Genomic DNA, 25,899 nt, shown 5'->3' with positions numbered 1-25,899 from the left:
TGTCATGTTCATGCCAGACTCTGCAAGAGCAAACTCAGCTAGTCCTACTCCCCCACATTTTTAAAATTCAGTTAGTTATCCAATTCCCTTTTGAAAGCTACAACTGAATCTGCCTCCACCACGTTCCAGATCCTAACCACCAGCAGTAAAACATTTGCCCTCAGTTCACCCTTGTTTCTTTTGCCAATTATCTTAAATACAGAATTAATATTTTTAATAATTCAAATTATTATCTAAAACTAGTGTTCCTAAAAAAGAGGGATTGGAATCTTACCAAATTTGTTCAAACTCAGTGTATTAGCATCTGATGTGATGTCAAAAAACTTATTTTTCAGTATGCGCCAAAGAAATAGTGTTACTCAGAAGCTTTTTTATCTCTACACCTCCTTCTGTCTGATCTGATACAACATGCTGGTTTTGCTGCCTTCTTAAAACTCCATTTTGTTTCTGCTGCCTTGATCACCCTGATGCATTCCAAAGCAACTTTATTTCTTTTCCTACTGTAAACCCATTATCAGATCCAGCTTTTATAATAAAAAAAAATCAACCACCATCTTCCCGAGCCTCCTGCAGCCATTTCTGATTGCTTGCTAAGCTTGAAACTTTGGTGAATCTTCTTTTCCAAAGCTACAAATCAGTGCCCTCCGTCTATGCTATAAAATTCCAACAACACTTACGCTTGTGTCCCCTGCTGTTTCCTCACAGCCTTTTAATTTTTCTTTTTCAAATGATATTAAATCATCTTACGGATTCTGCTTCAACCTGTTTCTTATAGGGCATTCCATGTCCTGGTAACCCTGTGATATAACCTTAAATTCTGAGGCACTAATTACCAGCTGACCAACCAGCAGAATAGTTTGTCCAAATAAATCTTTGGATGAACCTTCATAATTTTGAATAATTCTACCTGATTTTTTAATCTTTTGTGCTAATGAATAGACTCCCAGTTTCAAAAACATCTTGTATTTATTTAGCACCTTTAAAGTAGCAAAACGCCCCACGACGTTCCACAGAAGTACCAAGAAAATTTAACACTGAGTCACATAAGGAGATATATGGCCACATGATGAAGAGGGGTAAGTTTTAAGGAGTGTCTTAGAGGAGGAAAGAAAGGTGGAGTGAATTCCAGAGTTTAGGGGCTTGGCAGCTGAACAATGGCTGCCAATGGTGGAGCGATTAAAATCAGTGATGCTCAAAAAACCTGAATAAAGGGATGTAGATATTTTAGGAGTTTTGTAAGGCTGGAGGAGATTATTGAGATAAGGTGGGGGAGGCAGGGCACAATGCCATGGAGGGTTTTGAAGAAGAGGATGCAAAGTTTAAAGTTGAGGCTTGCTTTAAAGTCCCCCATAGCTAAAGACTCTCCTCCCTGATGTCATTTTAACATCCTTCCTAAAACAAGGTGCCTAAATTGGGCACAATATTTTAACTTACATAATTAGTCAGTCATTGTACGGCAACAACTTTGCCTTTTTGCTTACTCTACCACCTCAATTTCTTACATTTTATTAGGTATATTTGATTTTTTTTAAAAACAGCTTTATCAACTTGTTCTCCCAAATTTTAAAGATTTCTTATCTGACCTAATTTTGTGCTCCTTTTAAAGTTTTGCAATTTAATGTATATGTGATCGCATTAATCTTCTTCCTATAACACTTTGCATTAGATTTCATCTGACCTATACCTGCCCAATCTAGTAACTTCATATGTCCTCCTGAGGTCACTTACGACCCTCAACATTAACCCTGTGTCCTTGGAGTTGGTTGCAAATCTGAATCCAGATCATATAGAGAGAGCAATTTTTAAATCTGCAAATTGCCATCTATAAATTCAAAGCCAAAACCATGCTAGAATCTGCAGAAGGGCAACTGGGATGCCTACAAAAATCACTTAAAACCGCCATTAACCCACCCGTCCCCGAAAACTACAACTGCTTTACTCGACTTCTCAAATGGGCAGCTGCCAAATTTGTTCCCTCGGCTTCAGGAAAACTTTCATCGCCTGCTGGACCTCGAAAAGTGAACGGTTCCTGGAAGAATACAGGGAAAATGAAGGCCCTGATGTGGCAACAGCACTCCTAGTCTCTTGGTGAAGGACACCTCATTAGAGCAACAGTGGGAAAGACTGACATTACGCAGTCAAATCGAAAAGGTGTGGAAATGCCAACGCCGCTTGGGGGCAGCCAAGCAACAACCACATCAGCAGCCCAGAATCAATGCTGATGCCATCGCTTCAAAGCTCCGAACAAACTCAAGGGTATTGGCCAGCAGGGAAGAAAGCAGAGGGTAAAAGCAGTTCTGATGCACTCTCTCAAGGCTGCCCTACAGCAAAAGGACTTCTCAAGGCCTTATGCACAAAAGGAAGTGGACAGCACCCTGATGGCAACCAAATCAGGTAAGGCAGCAAGAGATGATGGGATAAACCCAGAATTCCTGAAGGACATCAGAACACAGGAAAGGACGCAGCTAGCCAAGCTGTTTACCACCATCCACAGCACAGGTGCCATTCCAAGAATCTGATCCCATACCAAGATGCCAAGCCAAGAAAGCAACTACCACATCCCTGTGCTCTCCTGCTAAACAGACTGAGTCCCACCTTCGAAGCAGTAACTCACACCCCCGCTCCCCCAGAAGCAGCAATTCACACCCCCACTCACCCCAGAAGCAGCAATTCACACCCCCACTCACCCCGGAAGTAGCAATTCACACCCCCACTCACCCCGGAAACAGCAATTCATACCCCCGCTCCCCCTGGAAACAGCAATTCACACCCCCACTCACCCCGGAAGCAGCAATTCACACCCCCACTCACCCCGGAAGTAGCAATTCACACCCCCACTCACCCCGGAAGTAGCAATTCACACCCCCACTCACCCCGGAAGCAGCAATTCATACCCCCGCTCCCCCTGGAAACAGCAATTCACACCCCCACTCACCCCGGAAGCAGCAATTCACACCCCCGCTCCCCCTGGAAACAGCAATTCACACCCCCACTCACCCCAGAAGCAGCAATTCATACCCCCGCTCACCCCAGAAGCAGCAATTCATACCCCCGCTCACCCCAGAAGCAGCAATTCATACCCCCGCTCCCCCTGGAAACAGCAATTCGCATGCCCCCTCCCCCCGCCAACATCAGGCAGGTTTTCATACAGGTCGCAATTTCTACAAGCAAATCCTGCCATTGACCTCATGTCTTGAGGCTGCTTTCCAGAAGACCCGAAATGAGGAACTGCCTTTGCTGATTTATCCTATGCTTCTGACACAGTGTAGCACACAGGCATTCTGCTGAAACTCTCCAAAATCATGTGTGTGAGAAAATCCTACAACTAATCAGCTCTACATTCAGCAAACGACAGTTCCATATGCAACTTGCAGATCAAATCACCCGCCCACCAACAATGGTCTCCCACGGGAATCAGTTCTCGCACCATCTCTCCATCATATATACCAATGACCTCCCACAAAATCACAGCTCTTCACATATAATAATTGAATAACCAAATAGCCAAGAAACAACTTCATGTCCAGTTCGGTGGTCAGCCACTAACCCATGACCCAGTGTCAAAATATCTTCACATCATTCTTGACCATACATTGACCTACCGGCAACACCTCCAGAACACCGGAGGCAAGGTCAAGACAAGGGTTAATATCATAAGGAAACTAGCGGGTACCACCCAGAGCAGCAGAGCCAACACACTATGCATCGTTTTATTCACCCTGGTCTGCCCAACAGCAGAGTACTGCTGCTCAACCTGGCTCAGGAACCACCACACAAACGTGGTGGATATCCAATTCCAGGAAGCCATGAAGATTATTTCTGGGACACTGAGACACCATGGCTTGAGTGGCTTCCTGTGCAAGCACAGGGTGAGCCTCCTATGTCTGCAAAGAAAACATCCTTCTCAAAGAACACCACCAGCTAACAACTAAAGAAGCACTCTCATCGACAAAGTACCTAAAACCCACGTACTCATCTGAAATCCCGTAGTTCCTAATAGAACACAGTCACTACCAACTGATGACATCCCCGTCTCTCGATGGCACACTGCCCGGTCGACTGCAAACATCACCAACCACAACCGGGTAACTGACCAGAGGGGTGAAGTCCCAGCCTTCCGTGGAAAATCTGGATAAACCTCGACCACTTGAGGACGGGCCAGGGAAGATGTGGACACATGTTACACAAGTGAAAATGAGGAACAGCTCAAATTGTGATTGTGACCATCCATGTCTGACCATTGACCAAATACTGAACTTCCTGCCCTGAGAAATCTATTCTTGGTAGCATAGCAACCATTCACACTGCGTCAGCTGAAGCCATTGAATGGATTGTTAACCTCGACATCAAACTATATCTGCTTCCCCAGCCGTACAAATAGCAAACACTATTTCTATTCCTCCAGTCCAAAGAACAGAAATTACCTGTTTTCTGTCCTTTAACCAATTTCATACCCAAGATACCACACTATTTAATTTTATCAACAAGCTTCCTCTGCATGATGTCAAAGTATTTTGAATATCCATGTACACAAAATCCATAGCATTTCCTTGATCAATAGAATCCATTATTTCCTCAGAATTTCATGTAAATTCTTTTCCTAACAACTTGCCTTTTACAAATCCATGCTGCCTGTTTTTATTCAATCCAAGGCCCAGGTTTTTGCAGTGGGGCAGGGGGAGTCTTCAGTTGGTTTCACCACCTGCTGTGGCGTTTTAACACCTTTTATTTCCACAGGATTTCCACTCAGAAGGTAACCTGGTAAACAGGTTTAGCTTCCTGTCTGCTGGGAAGCACACTGAAGGAAAAGGCCAGCATCAGGAAAGGAACCTGCTGCAACACTGGTCAGATTCCCTACCGAGGTGGGAGTGCAATCCCTGATACTGGGGGCGGTGCGGGGTCTTTGGGTCAGGGTGTCAGGTGATATTGAAAATGGTAAGCATGCAGGAGTGGGAAGAAGCACTCTTGCAGACCCAGCTCACAAGCAGTGCTCTACACTTACCTTTTCCCAAAACTGCCCTTGACACCCTTAAGTTAAACCAGTTAGACAGCTTAAATACAGACTCCCAGTATTATTGTAATATTGAAATGGCCTCCCAGTCTCTCTATATTTAAATAGCCACCCTGCCACCTGGAAGCAGGTTTGCTGCATACTACCTGTTCCACTTCTATTTAAATGGCCTCCCAGTCTCATAATATTTAAATGGTCACCCTGCCAACATTTTCAATAATACTACCTTATAAAAAGTATCCTATACATTACTCCTTTTGTACTCTTTCATTCCCACAATCACCCTCCACTAAAAGTAGCTTGATTTTATGTATGATTAACCATAAAATTTGTCATACATCTCTCTTTGATTCTCATTTGAATTTTAATCTTTGTACATCCTGGAAACTGCAGCATTTTCACGTTGGCTATTTGTATGTCTTGTGAGAATATGCCTAGTTTGTACCCTAATTAGCTAATTGAGTATTTTCCATGGTTTGTGCAGTCTTATTTGCCAGTTATTCTAACAAGTTTAACTAGACTTGCTCCCTTTTATAAAAGCAAAATACTGCGGATGCTGGAAATCTGAAATAAAAACAGAAAATGCTGGAAAAACTCAGCAGTCTGTCAACATCTGTGGAGAGAGAAAAAGAGTTAATGTTCGGAGAAGAAGAATCATATTGGACTCGAAATGTTAACTCAATTTTTCCCTCCACTGATGCTGCCAGGCCCGCTGTAAGCATTACTCTTACTCCAGTCTATTTTTGGATGATTAAAGTCACGCTTTATTATAGCCCTGTTTATCCTGCATTTTTCTCTGATTTGTCTACAATCTATCTTCCCTCCACTATCAGGAAACACATCAGTTCCTTTCTTATTCCTTTACTGTAATCAAATATTCATTTTTGCACCACCTCATCCTGATGTTACAGCATTATAATGCAATATTTGGCGGCCACAGCCATCTTTTCTATCCATCCTTATTATTTTGAAGAATTGTAGATTGTCGCAGTGCAGAAACAGGGCATTGACTCATGAAATCTGCACCAAGGTTTTCCTCCAAAAGAGCTACCTAGTCTAAACAGCTTATACTCCAAAGCCTTTAATAATGCCTCTTTATGGACTCTGGTTCAACAGCAGTTTGTGGCAGAGCAGTCCACATTCTAACCAACCTTTTTAACTGTGCATTAATTCTTTTTGCGATCATCTTAGACTTATGTTCTCTTGTTACCATCTCACAGAAAAGTAAACGTGGTCTTTTCACTACTTATCCTATCACAACCCTCCATAATCTTGAACACCCCTTAACCTTAACAGCTCTCATGGAAAAGCACTTAATTTAAAGTTCTCTTCATAACTGTAGTCCTTTGTAATAAACTAGTGGATTTATACTGCACCTTTTCTGTTGTTTTAATATTCTTCCTGTAAGGGTTGCCTGTACGCAACACTCCAATTACTATCCTTCACTTGCTTTTAATTTTTATACAAGAATTCAGTTTGCCTTGTTATGACCTTGTCTATTTGCTTGCTATCTTTCACGACCTGTGTACTTGCATTAGGGAAGTATCGATATAATTGAGTGGATAGGCTGTGCCATTTAGAATGGGACATGACAGACTTGATGAACCTAATCTTTTCTGGCCCTTTTTTAACATGTCTGCATCAACTTGTTCAAACTGCAACAACGGGGTTTGGCAATACCACTGAAACACAAAGGACTGAATGACCAGCTGATTTTAACTCCCTACACATTCAGTCATTCGCTATTGCTCATTCCATAAATAGCAAGAAAAATGTCAAAATTGTTGCTTGTGTTACACTGCATTGAAAATAAATTTTGTTTAGGCATTTTTGAATTCACCAGATTGGGCAGTAGACAAGAAATAATTTGTGAACAGGTTTAAAAATGTACTTACATTCCCCCAAAGTCAACATTGAGCCATCTTTGCAAAAGTTCGTAACTCACCAGAGTTACACCAAACTGAGGAGAGGACCGGCAGACTCGAGCTATGGGAAAATTTAACAAATTTCTTCATGATAGTTGGCTGTTTTTTTGTGTATAGATTATCCTTTACTATTCAAATCTCAATCAAGTATTGCTTTAGGATCTCCATACCTCCTGCTCCTTTCCATAAAGCTCTAGGACCTTCCTCTCTCAAGATCTTCCAAAAACAGTCAATAACACCACTATAGGTAGTTTGACCAGCACGAGCTGCAACTTGAAGTCTTGTTTTGATGACATCTGCAGGAGTTACTAAGGAAGCCGCAGGAACACCTTAAAAAAACACATTTATTTTGAATAATCATGTTATATAGTAAATACAAAAAAAATTCAGTCTGCAATGATCTCATTCCAATATAAACCATAAACCACAGGTAAGTCAAGACATGCAACTGGGAGAGAGTACTTCTCAAATTCAGAATTAATCTAACCTGTTTCTCAATCTGCGGACTTCTTAAATGTTTTATACTAGTTTATGTGCTTTTTAAAGACATTTAGATAAAGTGAGAAAAGGCACTGAATTCATATGCGCAGGTGGTCTGGTTGATCCATGAAGAGCCGACAGGCCTATTCAGCTAAAGGCCTTTTCTCATTACTAAAAATTTTCCCAACTACCAAAGAAAACACTTGCATTTATATAGTATCTTTCAAGCCAAAGAGAAATTTGAAATAAAGTTTAGATACTGTTGCCAGGGGCGTGGCAACAAATTTGTACACAGCAAGGTGTCACAGGATAAATAGCCAGACAACCTGTTTAATAATGCTAGCTGAGAGAAAATGTCAGCCAGACAACTGGGAGGACTTCTTAGGCTTCTTTGAATGGTGATGTTCAATCTTTTACATCCACCTAAGAGAGCAGACAGGGTTTAATATCGCATCCGAAAAATGCAGCATTCCCTCAGTAATGAATGGGGCTTAAACACAAAACTTCTAATTCAGAGGCAACACTCTATGCTTGAGCCAAGGTTGACACATATTTAGCATTTTCCATTGGACAGCTATCTTGCAGTCAGTGATTTCGATAACATTTTCAAGGAACAAAACCGCAGCATCCTGAAACTAAGGCAAAAGAAAATACCAGGGCAAATAAGCCATTTAGCTTCAATACGGAGACAAAAAAGGTCAGATCTCGCGACATGCAGGTTTTTTTTCATACAGAAAAGCATTTTTTTAAAAAATTCATTTATGGAATGTGGGCATCGCTGGCTAGGCCAGCACTTATTGTCCATCCCTAATTGTCCTTGAGGTGGTGATGGTGAGCTGTCTTCTTGAACCACTGCAGTCCCTGTGGTGTAGGTACATCCACAGCACTGTTAGGGAGGGAGTTACAGGATTTTGACCCAGCGACAGTGAAGGAACAGTGATATATTTCCAAGTCAGGATGGTGAGTAGCTTGGAGGAGAACTTCCAGGTGGTGATGTTCCCATCTATCTGCTGCCCTTGTCCTTCTAGATGATACTGGTCATGGGTTTGGGAGGTGCTGTCTAAGGAGCCTTGGTGAGTTCCTGAAGTGCATCTTGGAGATAGTACACACCGCTGTCACTGTGCATTGGTGGTGGAGGGAGTGAATGTTTTGGGTGGGTTGCCAATCAAGTGGGCTGCTATGTCCTGGATGGTATCAAGCTTCTTGAGTGTTGTGGGAGCTGCATTCATGCAGGCAAGTGGGGAGTATTCCGTCACACTCCTGACTTGTGCCCTGTAGATGGTGGACAGGCTTTTGGGAGTCAGGAAGTGAGTTACTCGCCACAGGATTCCTTGCCTCTGACCTGCTTTCGTAGCCACAGTATTTATCTGGCTCGTCCAGTTCAGTTTCTGGTCAATGGTAACCCCCAGGATGCTGATAGAGGGGTTTCAGTGATGGTAATGGCATTGAACGTAAAGGGGTGGTGGTCAGACTCTCTCTTGTTGGAGATGGTCATTGTCTGGCACTTGTGTGGTGTGAATGTTACTTGCCACTTATCAGTCCAAGCCTGGATATTGTCCAAGTCTTGCTGCATTTGGACATGGACTGCTTCAGTATCTGAGAAGTCGTGAATTGTGCTGAACATTGTGCAATCTTCAGCGAACATCCCCACTTCTGACCTTATGATGGAAGGAAGGTCATTGATGAAGCAGCTGAAGATGGTTGGGCTTAGGACACTACCCTGAGGAACTCCTGCAGTGATGTCCTAGAACTGAGATGATTGACCTTCAACAACCACAACCATCTTCCTTTGTGCTCGGTATTACTCCAACCAGCGGAGAGTTTTCTCCCTGATTCCCATTGACTCCAGTTTTGCTAGGGCTCCTTGACGCTACATTCAGTCAAATGCTGCCTCGATGTCAAGGGCAGTCACTCTCACTTCACCTCTGTCGTTCAGCGCTTTTGTCCAAGTTTGAACCAAGGCCGTAATGAGGTCAGGAACTGAGTAGCCCTGGAGGAACACAAACTGAGCATCAGCGAGCAGGTTATTGCTAAGCAAGTGTCGCTTTATAGCACTGTTGATGACCCCTTCCATCACTTTACTGATGATTGAGAGTAAGTACACTGATGGGGCAGTAATTGGCAGGGTTGGATTTGTCCTGCTTTTTGTGTATAGGACATACCTGGGCAATTTTCCATATTGCCGGGTAAATACCAGTGTTGTAGCTGTACCGAAACAACTTGGCTTAGTGGCGTGGCACATTCTGGAGCTCAAGTCCTCAGTACTATTGCAGAAATATTGTCAGGGCCCATAGCCTCTGCAGTATCCAGTGCCTTCAGCCATTTCTTGATATCACACGGAGTGAATCAAATTGGCTGAAGACTGGCATCTGTGATATGAGGACCTCTAGAAGAGGCCGAGATGGATCATCCACTCAGCACTTCTGGCTGAAGATTGCAAAAGATTAAGACTAAAGTGTTTGCAACACTGACATCATTGAGATGGGGATATCTGTGGAGCCTCCTTCCTCTGGTGAGTTGTTTAATTGTCCACCACCACTGAATATGGCAGTACTGCAGAGCTTAGGTCTGATCCCGTTGATTGTGGGATAACTTTGCTGTGTCTATCACTTGCTGCTTATGCTGTTGGCATGCGAGTAGTCCTGTGTTGTGGCTTTACCAGGTTAGCACCTTATTTTTAAGTAGGCCTGGTACTGCTCCTGGCATGCCCTCCTGCATTCTTCATTGAAACAGGATTAATCCCCTGGGTTGGTAGTAATGGTAGAGTGGAGGATGTGCCAGGCCATGAGTTTACAGGCTGCGATGAGTACAATTCTGCTGCTGCTGATGGCCCACTGGTTGCCCAGTCTCGAGTTGCTAGATTGGTTTGAAATCTATCCCATATAGCACAATGGGGGGTATCCTCAATGTGAAGATGGGACTTCGTCGCCACAAGGACTGTGCGGTGGTCACTCCTACCAATACTGTCATGGACAGATGCATCTGGCGCAGGCAGCTGGTGAGGATGAGGTCAAGTATGTTTTTCCCTCTTGTTGGTTCCCTCACCACTGCTGCAGACCCAGTCTAGCAGCTATGTCATTTAGGACTTGGCCAGCTTGCTCTGTAGTAGTGCTACTGAGCCACTCTTGGCGATGGACATTGAAGTTTCCCACGTAATGTAAAGAATGCCTCCAAAATTAAGCAGCTTAATGAAAGGATCAGTTGATGTTTTACGCACAAGGAGAATCTATTCATAACACTGACAGTCTTCCATATTAGCCCTGATGCAGCTTGGTACCAAATACATTATACTAGAAGAAACTTCAGAATCCATCAAGAGCCAAATACCTCCTTTAATAACCTCTGAGCAGATACCACTGGTGGATTTAATTATCTTTTGTGTCTATTTTCACTTCGGTCATTTAACAATCTCCTGTTTTCCAACTAATCGTGTGTATGTGATCATTTCTTTCTTGTGCTTTCCGCCTCTGTTCCTCCTTATAAGATGTTCACCTGATGAAAAATCACGGACCTGGAACTTTAACCCAACCCTTTTTCTCTCTTACAGATGCTGTCTGCGCTGGTTCCTGCATTTATTTCAGGTTTCCTGCATCTACAGTATTTTTCTTTTTGTTATCACTAGTAGACCACCAAGTTACTCTCATTTAAACTTGTATTCAACAACAATTGCAATTATATAGAGCCTTTAATGTACTAAAATGTCCCAAAGTCCTTAACCCTTCACCATACTAAATGATTTGTCTTAGTTAATTCCATCGATAACTCAGATTGTTAATTTCAATTCAGCCATCTCTTTCAAAAAATAAAAAAGGAAATTCAATTTCTTTAAACTCATCTTACATCTTAATGATCTTCCTGCAGTTAGTTAACTAGTTCTAGATTCCACAATTGCACTATTTACTGCTACCTCAAGGTTGCTTGCTTGATTGCTCAATTGCTACCACTTTGTCCATGTTCCAGCTGAGGCAGCCTTCCATCTTCTAAGACGATGGTTTGCACTGTGGTGGTCAACTCCGTGTTAAGCATCGCCTGATGTGGCTCAGGAGTTCCACTCTGCCATGGCAGTCTCTGCCACATTTGTAACAGAGGAAAACAGTTGGCTGAGAAGATGCAGATTTTCTGGCTTCTGTTTTCTCTGGGCCCTCTTCCCGGCCAGCTGAGCTTTCCATTTCTCCTCACCTCTTCCAATGTCCCTCCAACGACGGCCTCCAAAGGTCATTGTCATCGGCCACCATCTCCCAGTCATCAGTGTCAATGTCCGCCATCTTCATATCTCACTTGAAGGTGTCCTGGTAGCGGAGGTGTGGATGCGCATGAGGTTGTGACTTAGAGGCCAGTTCACCGTACAGAAGGTCTTGGGCTACACAGTCGTCATCCACCTGATGAACGTGGCAGAGCCAGAGCAGATGTCGTTGGCTTAGCAGCGAGTGTATGCTGATGTAATTAGCATGCTCCAGGACCTCGGAGTTGGTGACCTTGTCCTGCCAAGGCAACCATGGCAAGTCTACACCCAAAACATGTAAAGTTTTTAAACTTTAAATTCATATATTGCACATTTAAAAAAAATGGATTTCTGCAGAACTGTAACAGCATAATTTAATAATTTACTTAGGTAAATAGCACTAAAGTAAATAATAATTCAGATATAGGGAGGATCAAATAGATTGTGGAGGGAGAAAATGCAAGTCAGTCTAAGGTTAGCTTAGAGTGAATGCGCATAAATGCAGGTAATAAATAAAGTGAGCGAGCTGCAGGCAGAAGTCGACACATGGGACTGATATAATGGCAGTAAGGGAGACTTGGCTCAAACAAAGGGAGGACCGGGAACTTAATAATCCTGGTTATAACATATAGGGAAAGAAAAAGGTGGAGGAAAGGAAGGGGGAATGGGAAAGAGTATGGGGGAGAAGGGGGGATAGCAATATTGATCAAATAAACAATTTAAACTTCTATTTATACACCACCTTTAAGATGATCGGACACCTGGAGTGTTTCACAAAAGCATTATAAAGTAAAATTTGATACCGAGTAGCATATGGAAATATTAGGACAGATGACTAAAAGCTTGGTCAAAGAGTTAGATTTTAAAGAGGACGAGAGGTAGAGAGGTGGAAAGGTTTAAGGATGGAATTCCAGAGCCCTGGCAGATGAAGGCAGGACCACCAATTATAGTGCAATTAAAATTGGAGATGGTCAAGAGACTAGAATTAGATGATTGTAAATATCTCGGAGGGTTGTGGGTCGGGAGGCAATTACAGAGATAGTGAGGGGTGAGGCCATGGTGGAATTTGAAAACAAGTATGAGAATTTTAAAGTTGAGGTGTTGCTTAATCAATAGCCAATGCATGCCAGCAAGCACAGAGGTGATGAGGGAACATGACTTGGTGTGAGTAAAGACACAGGTGACAGAATTTTGGATGCCCTCAAGTTTATGGACAGTAGGAGGCCAGAATTCACTGGAATAGTCAAGTCTAGAGGTAACAAAGGCATGGCTGAAGATTTCAGCAATAAATGAACTGGGGCAGGGGTAGGGTCGGGTGACATTACAAAGCTAAAATAAGCAGCTATGGTGATAGCAGGAAAATGTGGATAACAAGGTGGTATAGCTCTAAAAAGGGATAATGTTGTTGAGGAGTCAAAGACAGAATTTATTTGGTTAGAATAAAGGAACAGTAGAGGAGCTATTATTCTGATGGATGTACACTGCAGCAGTTCAAGAAGGCAGCTCACCAGCACCTTCTCATGGACAATTAGGGATAGGCAATAAATACTGGCCTGGCCAGCGACACCCACATCCGTGGAAGAATTAAAAACTACACACCTCTAAATAGTGGAAAGGAGGTAAAAAAGTAAATTTTCAGCAATTATAGAAAGATGCAAGAAATATAGAGCAATATAAGGCGGGGAGAGAATTTCAGTTTTCCCAATATTGACTGGGATGATAACAATTTAAAGGGACAAAGGGAGGAATTCCTGAAGTGTGTACAAAACGATTTTCTTGATTGTTGTGTTTCCAGGTAAAAGAGGGAGGAAGCACTGTTAAATCTAGTTCTGCAGAATGAAGTGGGTAAATGGGGTATGTAGAGAATACTTATCATCATATTCCCATTCATCCAAAATGGAAAAGTCATCCCGTCCAGATCATTTGCATTCTGAGGGACGGAAGGGTGGATTGTGTGGAGCATCTGGCCACAGTCTTCTAATCTTCCTTAGATATGGGAACATTGCTAGGGGATTGGAGCACTGCAAATATTACATGCTTGTTCATAAAAAAGGAATGGGGTAAATCTGGCAATTGCAACCAATGAGTCTAACATCAGTGTGCAACATGATAGACTTGTTATCAAAATTAATGCCCATGTGATTGAGATAGCGGTAGTGTGGATACAAAATTAGCTATGGACCACAACGCAGAGTAGTGGTGAACAGTTGTTTTGCTGACTGAAGGAAAGTATACAGTGGTTGTTCCCCACAGGTCAGCATTAGGACCACCATGTGAAGGGAAAAAAAATTGCAGGGCAAAGAACTAGGAATGGAACTAATTGGATATCTCTCGCAAAGATCTGGCAAAACCACAATGGGCTGAGTGGCACCCCCTTACCCAAAAACATGGCAGTGGACAATTAAACAACTAACTGAAGGAGCAGACTCCTCAAACACCCCAACCTCAATGATTATGGAGCCCAGCATGTCAGTGCAAAAGAGAAGGCTGAAGCACATGCAACCATCTTCAACCACATGTGCCGGGTGGATGATTCATCTCGGCCTCCTCCCAAGGTTCCCAGCATCACAGGTGCCAGTCTTTAGCCAATTCCATTCACTCCATGCGATATCAAGAATCGGCTGAAAGCGCTGGATACAGCAACGGCTGACAATATCCTGGGCTATAGTAATGAAGTCCTGTGCTCCAGGCCAGCCGCACCCCTAGCCAAGCAGTTCCAGTACAGCTATAATACTAGTATCTACCTGATAATGTGTAAAATTGCTCAGGCGTGTCCTGTCCACAAAAAGCAGGACATATCCAATACGGCCACCCCATGGAAAACTCACAATCATTTGACCAAGTGTAGCATCAAGGAGCCCTAGCAAAATTGAAGTCGATGGGAATCAGGGAGAAAACTGTTCAATGGCTGGAGTCATGGTACAAAGAAACAAGGTGTGGTTGTTGGAGGCCAATTATTTTAGCCCCGGGACATTGCTGCAGAAGTTCCTCAGGGTAGAGTCCTAAGCCCAATCATCTTCAGCTGCTTCATTAATACCTTTCCTCCAATATAAGATCAAAAGTGGCAATGTTTGCTGATCATTGCACAGTGTTCAGTACCATTCACAACTCCTCAGATATTGAAGCAGTCCGCGCCCACATACAGCAAGACCTGGAAGCATTCAGGCATCGGCTGAAAAGTGGCAGCTAACATTCACGTCACACAAGTGCCAGGCAAAGATCATCTCCAACAGGAAAGAACCATCTCTCCATGACATGCAACAGCATTACCATCGTCAAATGCCCCATCATCACGGTGGGGGGCTGCTACCCTGGGCCAGTCACATAAATGTTGTGACTACAAGAGCAGGCCAGGAACTGGGAATTGTGTGATGAGTAACTCATATCCTGACTGTGCCCAAAGCCTGTCCATCAGCTACAAGGCACATGTCAGAAGGGGGTGTCAATGATGCCCACATCCCATGAATAAATATCAAAAACAGAGTAGACTAGATCTACTCTTAACCAAGGGAATATATTGAGGGATGATCTCAATGACACATATAAAACTCTTAAAGAGCTTGACAGCCAAGATGCTGGAACAAAATAGTCACAGTTTCAGAATACAGGGTTGGCCATTTAGTAATAAGAGGAGAAATTTCCTCACTCAAAGGGTTGTGAATCTTTGAAATTCCCTACCCCAGAGGGTTGTGGATGCTCAGTTGCTGAGTCTATTCAAGACAGAGGAGAGTAAATTTTTCGATATGAAGGGACCCGAAGGATATGGGGATAGCACGGGAAGGTGAAGTTGAGGTAGAAGGTCAGCTATAATCTTACAGAATGGAGGAGCAGGCTCGAAGGGCCAAATGGCCTATACCTGCTCCTTATGTTATGTTCTAACTGTATCAAGATTAAAGTTGTGCAAAGCAATATTTAAATACCTAATACTCGAAAACTACCAAATACTAAACTGCAACTTACTAGATACAAAAAATGAAATTAAATCACTGCAATAAAAACAAAAGTTAGTTACTAACTTCAAGTTTTCCCTGTCATTCTTACCTGCAATAGCACCAGCTGTAAGAAGTTGCAAAGCACCCAACCTACCATGCTCATCCGCAAGGGCTAGCTTAGTATGAGCATACACTGGGAAATAAATGGCAGAGAAAGGGATATCACGGAGAAAACAAGCTTTTGCACCCTATAAGTAAACAAAAGCACAGTTTTAGACACAAGCAATGCCATTTTAAAGGTTAAAGTTTGTTCTTCCAGGCATCACAGAACCTGCAAGTTCAGTTAACTATATTTAAAAAGACATGTTGCTGACTCAAAATAAACAAATGAAAACCATAAATTTCATTCAATGTAAAAAGAAAAACATTATAAACCAGTACAGTTAAAACATTTCTCTAATTTGTTTTATCGTTATAAACTTTCTCTGTGCTAAATCTTGCATATCTAGAATATTGATGAACTCCTCCCCACAGGGTTTCTCCTCCTCTCCACTCTCTCATCAACAAGGTACCATTGAAGGTCTGAGGCCCTCTTCTTCCCCTCACTTCTGAATTGGATGTTTATTGCTGTCTTTCTTATTGCTTCCTGTTCCAGAATCCACAGCCCTGCTGAAATATATTTGGCAGTGAGTTCCCTGGAGACAGAATCCAGCACACGCATTTATCAACTGTTTTGATCATCTGCTTTCAGTTTACTCTTCCTCTCTGCAATTTTATTTTTCTTTTATTTCAATTCAATTTCTCCTTTTTCTGTCCTTTTTTTATTGCAACAATTTCTTTGCTCCCAATTCTGCAGTAGTTATAATGCTGTTGGGCAGACTATGGCAGGGATAAGAACAAAAACAACTTCAGGGTTACAGGGAGTGGGACTAGCTCTTATAGAGAGCTAGCATGGGTATGACTGCCCAAATGGCCTCCTTCCATGCTGCAACCATTCCAAGGACAGAGGTTGGGAAGTGGGCAAAAGTAATCGCATTGGTGAATGATCAGGATAAAAATGAATTGCCACGTAATACACTAAATTTCATATTATCATAAATTCCTTCCATGCTGCTAAATGAAGAATTTTGAATACATTCAGAATTGCCAAGATTGTTAAAACTCTGGGCTAAATTCTGAAAGTGACAGTAGTTCTAATTTATTTTAATTAAATTTTAGACAGAGTTTTAACTTCACAGAATATGATGAATTTGAACATCAAGCTAAAACACAGTATAGAAATAGAATACTTCTTCAAGACCTGCGAGATATAATTTTCATTCCCATTAGTGATTCACCATAAATCATACACATAATGAGATGAAAAAAACACCAACTGGTGCGATTTCTGCTCTGTCTACCACTCCCAACCAAAATCTCTGACTTTCAAAGCATTAGGGATCATTTTAATTGCCCTTTTCCATATCAGTTTTTCTGAAGAAGTCATAAAAGGACATAAAATTTTAAATGTGTCTAAAGTTGAAGGAGGTCATGCTTATTTTCTATAATGCGTTAATCAATGCAGGCAGTAAAACATTGATAATTGCTGTATCAAATTTGTTTCCTCTATTTTTAAAGCTCTTTTCCAAGGTGTTACCAACAACCGCAGTTGTTGTGTTTCTGGCTTTAGGTCACTGGGTAAGCAATGCAATGCTTACATAAGGCTTACTTTTTTTCATCTTATGTAATGACTAGTATTTAATATTCCTTTCCTCCATTTATATCATGAATTTTTTTTAAAAGGGTAGAAAAGTTTTGAACATTCCTCATCACAAGATTTTCATGAACTTCTGCTTGAAATGGTACAGGATTACTTCATTGTTTCACAAAAAATAGGATTGTAAACTATTTTTTTTAATTAAAGGGTAAAGTGTGTGCTAAAAGGCACTGAAAGATTATTATCTAACATTTATTCATCTAAAGCAGACACCAAATATGATGCATATCACTTTCAAACAATCTCCTGCAAGATTGCTCAAATAAATTCAGAAGATTCACTGTTTTATAAAGACAGGAGCATATATGATGTAATACAAATTGGTAATGTGGCATGATACAATATATTAAATACAATAGAATAGTGGCTCGCTGTAGCATTGCATAGGATTGCTCAAGCAAAGTCAGAAGATATGCTGTTTTATAAAGGCAGGATCTTATATGATATAATGCAGATTGGTAATGTGGCATGATCAATATATTAAATATGATGGAATAGTGGCTCGCTGTAGTGTCAGGAAGATATAATAATTTTCCTAATGTTACTTGGAATTTATTGTAGAGTAATAGTGGGGTCTGTTTCTATGTATGTGTGTGTGTCTGTGACTTAATTGAATTAGAGACAGCTGGTCTGAAGGCTTTGATGTAAAAAAAGAAGCTAGGTATGAAATGGTAAATAGGTAAACATGGGTGAAGTTTTAGAGTCTGAGGTATAAAGGGAATATTTGCATTTTTAAATAAATCAGAGTAGCTTGAATTCAAAAGAGGGGTTGAAATGTTTCACCTAGCCAGGAGAAGTTAAGAAACAGTGCGTTTATTTTTCCCAAAGATTACTGGTAAAATTAGTACTATGATAGATTTTTATTATTAGAGAAAGTGACCAACAATGGGAATTTGCATTCAAGGGGGAAAATATGTACAAAGGAGAGAAGACTGTGTGCAAGGGAAGGAATTCTAAGGTCTAACAAGTGTGAAAAAGCCTCCAGCCTCTGCCCAAACTGCTGTCTGCAAGAACTGAAGTTAAGAAAACTCACTTTGAATTCGACTGTTCAGGTTATTGTGTTACTGTGCCTGGGTTTTTAAAAATCTGTGTGTTTTTACTGTTGCCTTAACTGTGGTGTAACTGGGAGTTAGACTAATTAGGGGAGCTAGGAGTTATCATAGTAGTAATTTGTAGACCTATGTATGTACTTAAACATGTTTTTATTAATAAATGTTTAATTTAGTTTTGTAAAACCCTCTCTAAGACTCAGTGGACTTATTACTGCTAAATTCAAGGCACACATCTCGAAATAAATATACAAATTGCAAATAGTTTCCCTCTGGGATTTGATCAGCTTAGCATTTACTATCCACCTGCCATAACAGTAGCATTGCACATAAAGTCGCATTAATTAAATTCTTGCTGATGGTAAAGGTGAAAGATTCAAGAAGAATTAAAATCATGAAGCTGGAAAATAATTATATGAAAGAAACAAGGAGACCAAGGGCACAGGGAGAAATATGTACATGATTAAAATGGTAGGAAGTTACAAAAAACAAAAATTAATTAACAGAACAGGTTCTTACTGAATTACATAGAGAAAGGAATGCAAACAGCTCTACTGACAAATGAAAATAAATGATTAAGAACAATTTTGCATGAAATAAATAAACAGGAGCAAATGAAAGTGGAAGGAATCAGTAAAAAGTGAAAGAATGTAAATTGAATGGTAACGTTTAAAAAATTCACAGGTGGATTCTGAGACAGCGAATTAAGTTTTAAATTGTTTTTTATTGGTTCCTGAGGAATGTGAGTTGATTAGCCTGCTTGATGTGTTCCCGACACATCACTCTATAAGCGCATATAAATAGATACATTAAAATCAAATAATCTCAGAACTGACATTAAAAAAAGTGTCCAAATTTTGTATCAATAACAAATTCAAATAATTTGTCTTTGTAATAGGTTACTTACAGGAGCGAAGTTTCAAGCTATCATATGGAACTACCTACCTTGTACAAACCCAAAAATCCAAGATCACGCATCACAGAAAGTGCACTGACTCTGGGACCTGTGGTGATCTCGCCTGCAACTTGGAGTCGAATTTTCACTATTTCCAGAGGATTTGTAAAAATTACTTGCGAACCTCCAGCCTGAAAGATTTACCAAAAATAATAATGTTAAACTTTCTGATATAAGGGTCCATGAAAATGCTGGCACATCCCAGTTTCCCTTTTATGTTCTGAAGAGTCTCCTACTGACATATATATATATTTTTTTCTACTTTCTGGTTTTTAATGACATTCCACCGAACAAAATACCGACCAACACAAATGCAGGGGGATAAAAATGTAGAGTTGCCTCAACAGCAGACATAATCATTAATTTTCACATTGAGTATATGCTCCAATAAAATAGGGACAAGGGGTAACAGAAGACGAAAACCTTTAAAACCAGCCTTCCAAAGTGAATCATATACATTATATCAAATACATCAAGACACATAGCTAAACATATAATCTAATCACTAGAGAGAAGACAACTGCCGGCAAGCTCAGCAGTGAATGGCATCCAATGTTACACCCAGGACTCATCTTGGACACTAATCCTTTGTTAAGGAAATTTCCTGGTCTAGTCCGAAAGAATCCACAACTCACTTGGCTGGGAAATATTCCAGATGATACTGAGCAGGTTTTGCATGGAAGTTATAAATATTGCAATAAAACAGGATGCCTATGGGAGAGGTAAAAGTATTCTTGTATTATTCCAGTAATGGACAAGAGATATACTAGTTACCCTTTTGTGCAGAGGGAGAGAGAAAGGGAGGAAAGGATTGCATTGATCTGGTGCCTTTCATGACTTCAGGACATGCCAAAGTGTTTAGAGCTAATAAAGTATTTCTGAATTGTAGTCACTTTTGTAATGTAGGAAACATGACAGCTACCTTGTGCACACCTAGGTTCCACAAATAACAAGATAATGTTTTACTGATATTGATTAAGAGATAACTATTGGAAATACTATTATGGGATCTTTCACATCCACCTGGGAGGGCAGGTTTAACGTCTCATTTAAAAGATGGCACCTCCGATAGTGCACCAGTTCCTCAGCAGTGCAATGGAGTGTCAGACTAAAGGTTATGCTGAAGTCTTTGGAGTGGGGTTTGACCTTCCAATTTAGAGACCATTGAGTCACACTGACATCAACATACAAGAAAATAAGCTGCAATCCCCTGGATGTTTGGTAATTCTGCCACTTTTAGACTTGCATAACCCACTTCTGCTGCTGCCGCTTGTTCAAGGGGAAGGTGAAAGTACTTGCTTGAGCAAACAAGGCATTTGCTTTATACATTATGAACATTTGGTTGGCTAATGTTGCTGATGTCTCCAATAGCAGGCTGAAATGATCTGGATGCGTAAAACTGAAGGCTGGTTATGACCTCAGTGGCCACAAAACCTGCTTTTACATAGTAGTGTGTAGAATAGTGTAGAAAATTAACCCAAAGAACTTAACAAAGGCATAATAAAAAAAAACCTGAGCCAAAAAGATATTGGGAGTGGTGACCAAAGGCTTGGTCAAGGAAATAGGTTTTAAGAGGATCTGAAAGGAGTTACTTTGAAAGGGGGGTTTTAGGGAAGCAGCTTGGAGCTGAGGTGTTTGAAAGCAAGGCCAACAATGGTGTATAGCACACTCTAGACCAGAATCAGAGGAACTAAACACTTGGGAGGTGCTGAAGGAAGGGGGAAGTTACAGAGATAGGCAGAGACAAAGGGGTTTAAAAAAGATGAGCATTTTAAACTAAGGGCTTGGGAAAGTGGCAGGCAATGCAGGTCTGTAAGACCAGGAATAATGAGCAAATGGGACTTGACCCAAGATAGGATATGGGCATCAGGGTTTTGGATGAACTAAAGTTTACTGAGAGTAGAACATGGCAGGCAAATCAGTCAGCAGGTAGTAAAGGGAAGAATGGGTCTATCAATAACAGCTGAGTTGAGATAGGAAGAAAATAAATACTTGCATTCATATAGCACCTTTCACAAAACCAGGCATTCCAAAGTGCTTTACAGACAATGAAGTACTTCTTAAGTGTAGTTATTGTAATGTAGGAAACACAGCAGCCAGTTCCCACAAACAGCAAAGTGATTTACTGCTTGGAGCAGTTAGTATTACCATCACATGTAACTTTCAGTTTCAGCAGGCATTATACTTCTGACAAAATAATGTACATATATCTCTGAATGTAAATTGGTGCTGTTGGGGGTGGGTGGGAAGTGCATAGCGAAGAGGGTCAAACAACTGGAAATACGAGCAACTGTGTTGACAAATCATTTTGACTTTCTTTGCCCACAAACCTGAAGGAACTTCCTGTGGCTACTTAAATCGCGATTGCAAAACTGCTTGGGGTGAAAATGTATAACTCAGGAGGCTATTTGGTTTACCACCTGCACTCCTACCTTTAAAGATCTAGGTGTTAGCCATGTCTGTATCAGCTGTGGATGAGCTGGTAGCACACTTGCCTCTAAATCACAAGGTTCCAAGTTCAAGTCCCACTTCAGAGCATGAGCCCAAAAATCAAGGCTCTCTAAGCCAAGGCTGGGTGATTATAAAAGATCCCAGGGCCCTATTTCAAAGAAGAGTTATCTCTGGTGTCCTGGCCAATATTTATCCCTCAATCAACATCAGAAAAAAAACAGATTATCTGGTCATTACCACACTGCTGTTTGTGAGAGCTTGCTGTGCACAGTTGGCTTCTTATACTACAACAATGACAATGCTTCAAAAGTATTTCATTAGCTGCAAAGAGCTTTGAGAATTTCAATGGTCATGGAAGGCGCTATATACAAGTCTTCCTCTTCTTTATGTCCCTGCACTCTTGGATGCCTCTGAGCCTCCACTCTGTTAGGAGTTCCTTTTGCTGGAATGTATCACTTTGTATTTCACTATACTGATATCAAACTTGATTTTTGTGCTCAAGCCCTGAAGTGGGACTTGAACCTGGAACCTTGTGATTTAGAGGCAAGTGTGCTGCCAACTGAGCCGGAGCTGACACAGACATGCCTAATACCTAGATCTTTAAAGGTAGGAGTGCAGGTGGTAAACCAAATAGCCTCCTGTGTTATACCTTTTTGCCCCAAGCAGTTTTGCAATCGTGATTTATGTGTCATTTATCTGTGTAAATCTGCCTGTAATTCCTTATTTGAGTATAATGTCATTCTAGACAAAATGGGAATTGAGGTGATCTAAACTTTTAAAATTGCTTAAGAATCTATACCAGGAACATTTGATAAATATCAGCAAATGCATTGCAATTTTCATATTAAGGACAATGATCTCACCTATCTGAGAAACAGTGAATTTGGACCATCTATATGAATTCCCATGGAAAGCAGCACGAAAGTTTGACTCCTACAGAAGTTGTGTTAAGTGCCATTCTCCAACATTAAAAGTTGTCAACTCTACGAGAAAGAGTCTTCAATATTAGTTGGGAACAGTTGAACTTCTATTCTTACACCCCAACAGGCTAGTACAATCACTGATTATAACATAAGAAACAAAGAGATCATATATACAGTAATCACAGTAGTAATCATAAGATTCTGACTACCATCTGGATTCTAAAAATATCGCAATTGCCTCATTTGCTAAAGGCTGCAAGTAAGCAATAAAGGGACAGAGAAATCTTGTCATTTCTCACAAAGCAGATTAAAACTACTAAAGAACATCCCATTGATATCGACAGTTGCCCTGGACCCAATAATGTTCAATTGTCTCATTCACACCCATTAAATCAGGATGTGCCCGATTCACTTTGGGGGGAAAAGCAGGAGACCTTTTCTTTATACCCAGACCTCCAGTGGGAGGAAAAAAAGCTTTATTGATAGGCCTACTAGTAAACTGAACATGGACTGCTCTTTGATTTCACGTGAATACACTCAGAAAAAAGGGACAAAGGACACATGGTTAGTCAGTCATCTTAGTATGGGGAGATATTCTGGCCTATACAGTATACATTACTAGATGCATTCAATTCATGACAGTAAACTATTGCACATATTGGCAGGAAAATTCTTTAGCAACATTACTCATAGCCATTGTGGTGGCAACTTTACAGGATCAGAGCAAGGCCAAAAAGATATACTTAAAGAGAATATCATATTCTTACAAAAAGGAAAGGGAATAACAAGAAGAGTCAGAAACAAAGAGCGAGATTCACAAACAGACAAAGTGAAAGTGCACACAGGAAGAATGGATGAAAAAGAAATGGGCAGACAAACAGAATGGCACAGGAGGAAGACTGAAATGTAACACAAGCAGAGACAGTTAAAGACGACAATTATATAGCAGAACAAAGGTTCTGGTGAAAGGTCATTGACCTGAACTATTAACTGTTTCTTTCCACAGATGCTGCCTGACCTGCTGAGTATTTCCAGCATTCTCTGTTTTTATTTGTAACATAAAAAGTTGTCCCCGAGTACCAGTATGACAGATCAACTATAATAAATGCAGAAAATGCTGGAAAAGCTCAGGTCTGGCAGCATCTGTGGAGAGAAACAGAGTTAACATTTTGAAATGTTAAATCTGTTTCTTTCTCCTCAGATGCTGTCAGACCTCAGTTTTTCAGCATTTTCTGTTTTTATTTCAGATTTCCAGCATCCACAGTATTTTGCTTTTATGACAGATCAACTAGTTTGTCATATTCCCCCCTTTTTTCCAATAATTTATATATATTTTTCTTTTCTTACCTATTTCCATTATTTTTAAATGTATTTCCATCCATTGTTTTATCTCTACCTTTTAGCCTATTTCGATCCCTTCCCCCTACCTCACCCCACTAGGGCTATCTGTACCTTGCTCGTCCTGCTTTCCACCCTTAATGTCGTCTATTAGCACGTTTCTTAGCTAATATCACCACCATCAACACCTCTTTGTCCTTTTGTCTATGACATCTTTTGGCAATCTCCACCTATCACTGGCCCTCTATCCAGCTCTACCTGTCCCAGCCCCCCCTTAAACCAGCTTATATTTCACCTCTCTTCTACTTTTCCTTAGTTCTGTTGAAGAGTCATACGGACTTGAAACGTTAACTGTATTCCTCTCCGCAGATGCTGTCAGACCTGCTGAGTTTTTCCAGGTATTTTTATTTATGTTTTTGTTTTAGTTTGCCATATCCCTCGTTCAACCCAGCCTCCAGATATCTTCATAGATGCAATCAATAACACGTGCTCAACTAGCAAAAGAGGCACTGATCTAACAGTGCAAGAACGGATCTTTCTCAATTAATCACTTTTTGTTCCTCACCAATAAAGGCAAGTTCAGTTTGAAGGAAAGTGGGATGCAAATCTCTGTCAAGAGTACAAATTTAACTTAGGTTTCTTAGCTGAAACCAACACAAATACCGTAATATTAACCTTAGTGCAACTTTTTAAATGCAATTTTGTATTTGAACCAACTTAAACAACAGTTAACTATTTAAGCAATGTTATGCTTATGTTAGTTATCACATTAGAAAGTATCAGGTTTCACAGTGATGCTTTTTAAAACGAATCTAGGATCTGAATTCACAAAATTTCCAGCTCTTGTCCTGAACTGGAAAAATTCATCGATTTTGCTTCCAATTTTCACACTTCTCTTGCAATCATACGATCTATCACTGACTCGTTTGTTCCCTTCCTTGACTTCTCTGTCTATATTTCTAGAGATAGGCTATCAACTAATATTCACATTAAGTCCATAGCTACCTTGGCTACACTTCATCACACCCTGCTTCCTGCAAGGATTCTATTCTCCAGTTTCCCCATCTCCATCACATTTTCAGACAATGCAACCTTCCACATGGCTAATGGGGTCACTGACCATGCCTGCTCTATTTCACACACTTCCGCTCTCACCTTCCCTTCCCTCACAGAATCACAATAGGTCCCCCTTGTCCTTACCTTCCCTCCCATCGGCATTCAAAATAAACAGAGCGGCTGGCAAATTCACACCTGAAAGCCCTAGAAAATTCAATGATGGCAGCGGTCAATCAGAGAAAAGTCACCCCCATAAGTGGAAGTGGCTGATTCTGTAAGGAGTTGCTCCTCCAATCACATGCTGTTTCTCTCCCATGTTTGCTGCTGATAAGCCTGGCTAGGTAGCATAATCTAAAAATTCGAACCGGGGGTTCAAGGGGTGATAGAAATTTGGAACACTCTTCCGCAAACAGTAATTGATGCTAAATCAATTGTTAGATTTAAATCTGAGATTAAGATCTGAGATGCAGTAAAAAGGGTAGTAACTGCCCGGTTAAAATCTTCCAGCTTTATGCATACATGATGGAAATGCATTAGCTGTGACCTCACCAGTGCATGGAAGGCATGTTTAGGGTGCTGGCTTTTTGTGTGTAGAGCTATGTGTCAGTTATTTTGAAAAACTCTTTTGTTGCTAAATTATGCCTGTTGTCTTGTACCAATTTAAAACTGTGGTGGCTAGGAAATTAATGCTTTCCTTGTGTGTTGTGGCTTTAAGTCTAATGGAGGGGATGATGATTATTGAAGATGTTGATAAATTCTTCTTATTCTGCTTCTGTGCAAGTTCAACTATCCCACATGGTA

At 40.9% G+C, this 25,899-nt stretch overlaps 1 protein-coding gene across 1 annotated transcript in view; it reads right to left on the bottom strand.

The window, feature by feature from the left end:
- slc25a12 (solute carrier family 25 member 12) overlaps positions 1-25,899 on the bottom strand; it is a 128,471-nt gene that overhangs the window by 3,478 nt on the left and 99,094 nt on the right. The window contains exons 14-17 of the mRNA XM_078552103.1: positions 19,321-19,461; positions 15,680-15,818; positions 7,107-7,265; positions 6,907-6,997 (exon numbers count right to left, since the gene is read on the bottom strand). Coding sequence (XP_078408229.1) covers positions 6,907-6,997; positions 7,107-7,265; positions 15,680-15,818; positions 19,321-19,461 — 530 coding nt within the window. The remainder of the gene's footprint in view (positions 1-6,906; positions 6,998-7,106; positions 7,266-15,679; positions 15,819-19,320; positions 19,462-25,899) is intronic.

This window comes from Cetorhinus maximus, chromosome 11 (genome assembly GCF_964194155.1).
Source record: "Cetorhinus maximus chromosome 11, sCetMax3.hap1.1, whole genome shotgun sequence".
Classification (NCBI taxonomy): Eukaryota; Metazoa; Chordata; class Chondrichthyes; order Lamniformes; family Cetorhinidae; genus Cetorhinus; species Cetorhinus maximus.
Note: the sequence above shows the minus strand (reverse complement) of the source record. Positions and strands in the feature narration are given on the sequence as shown.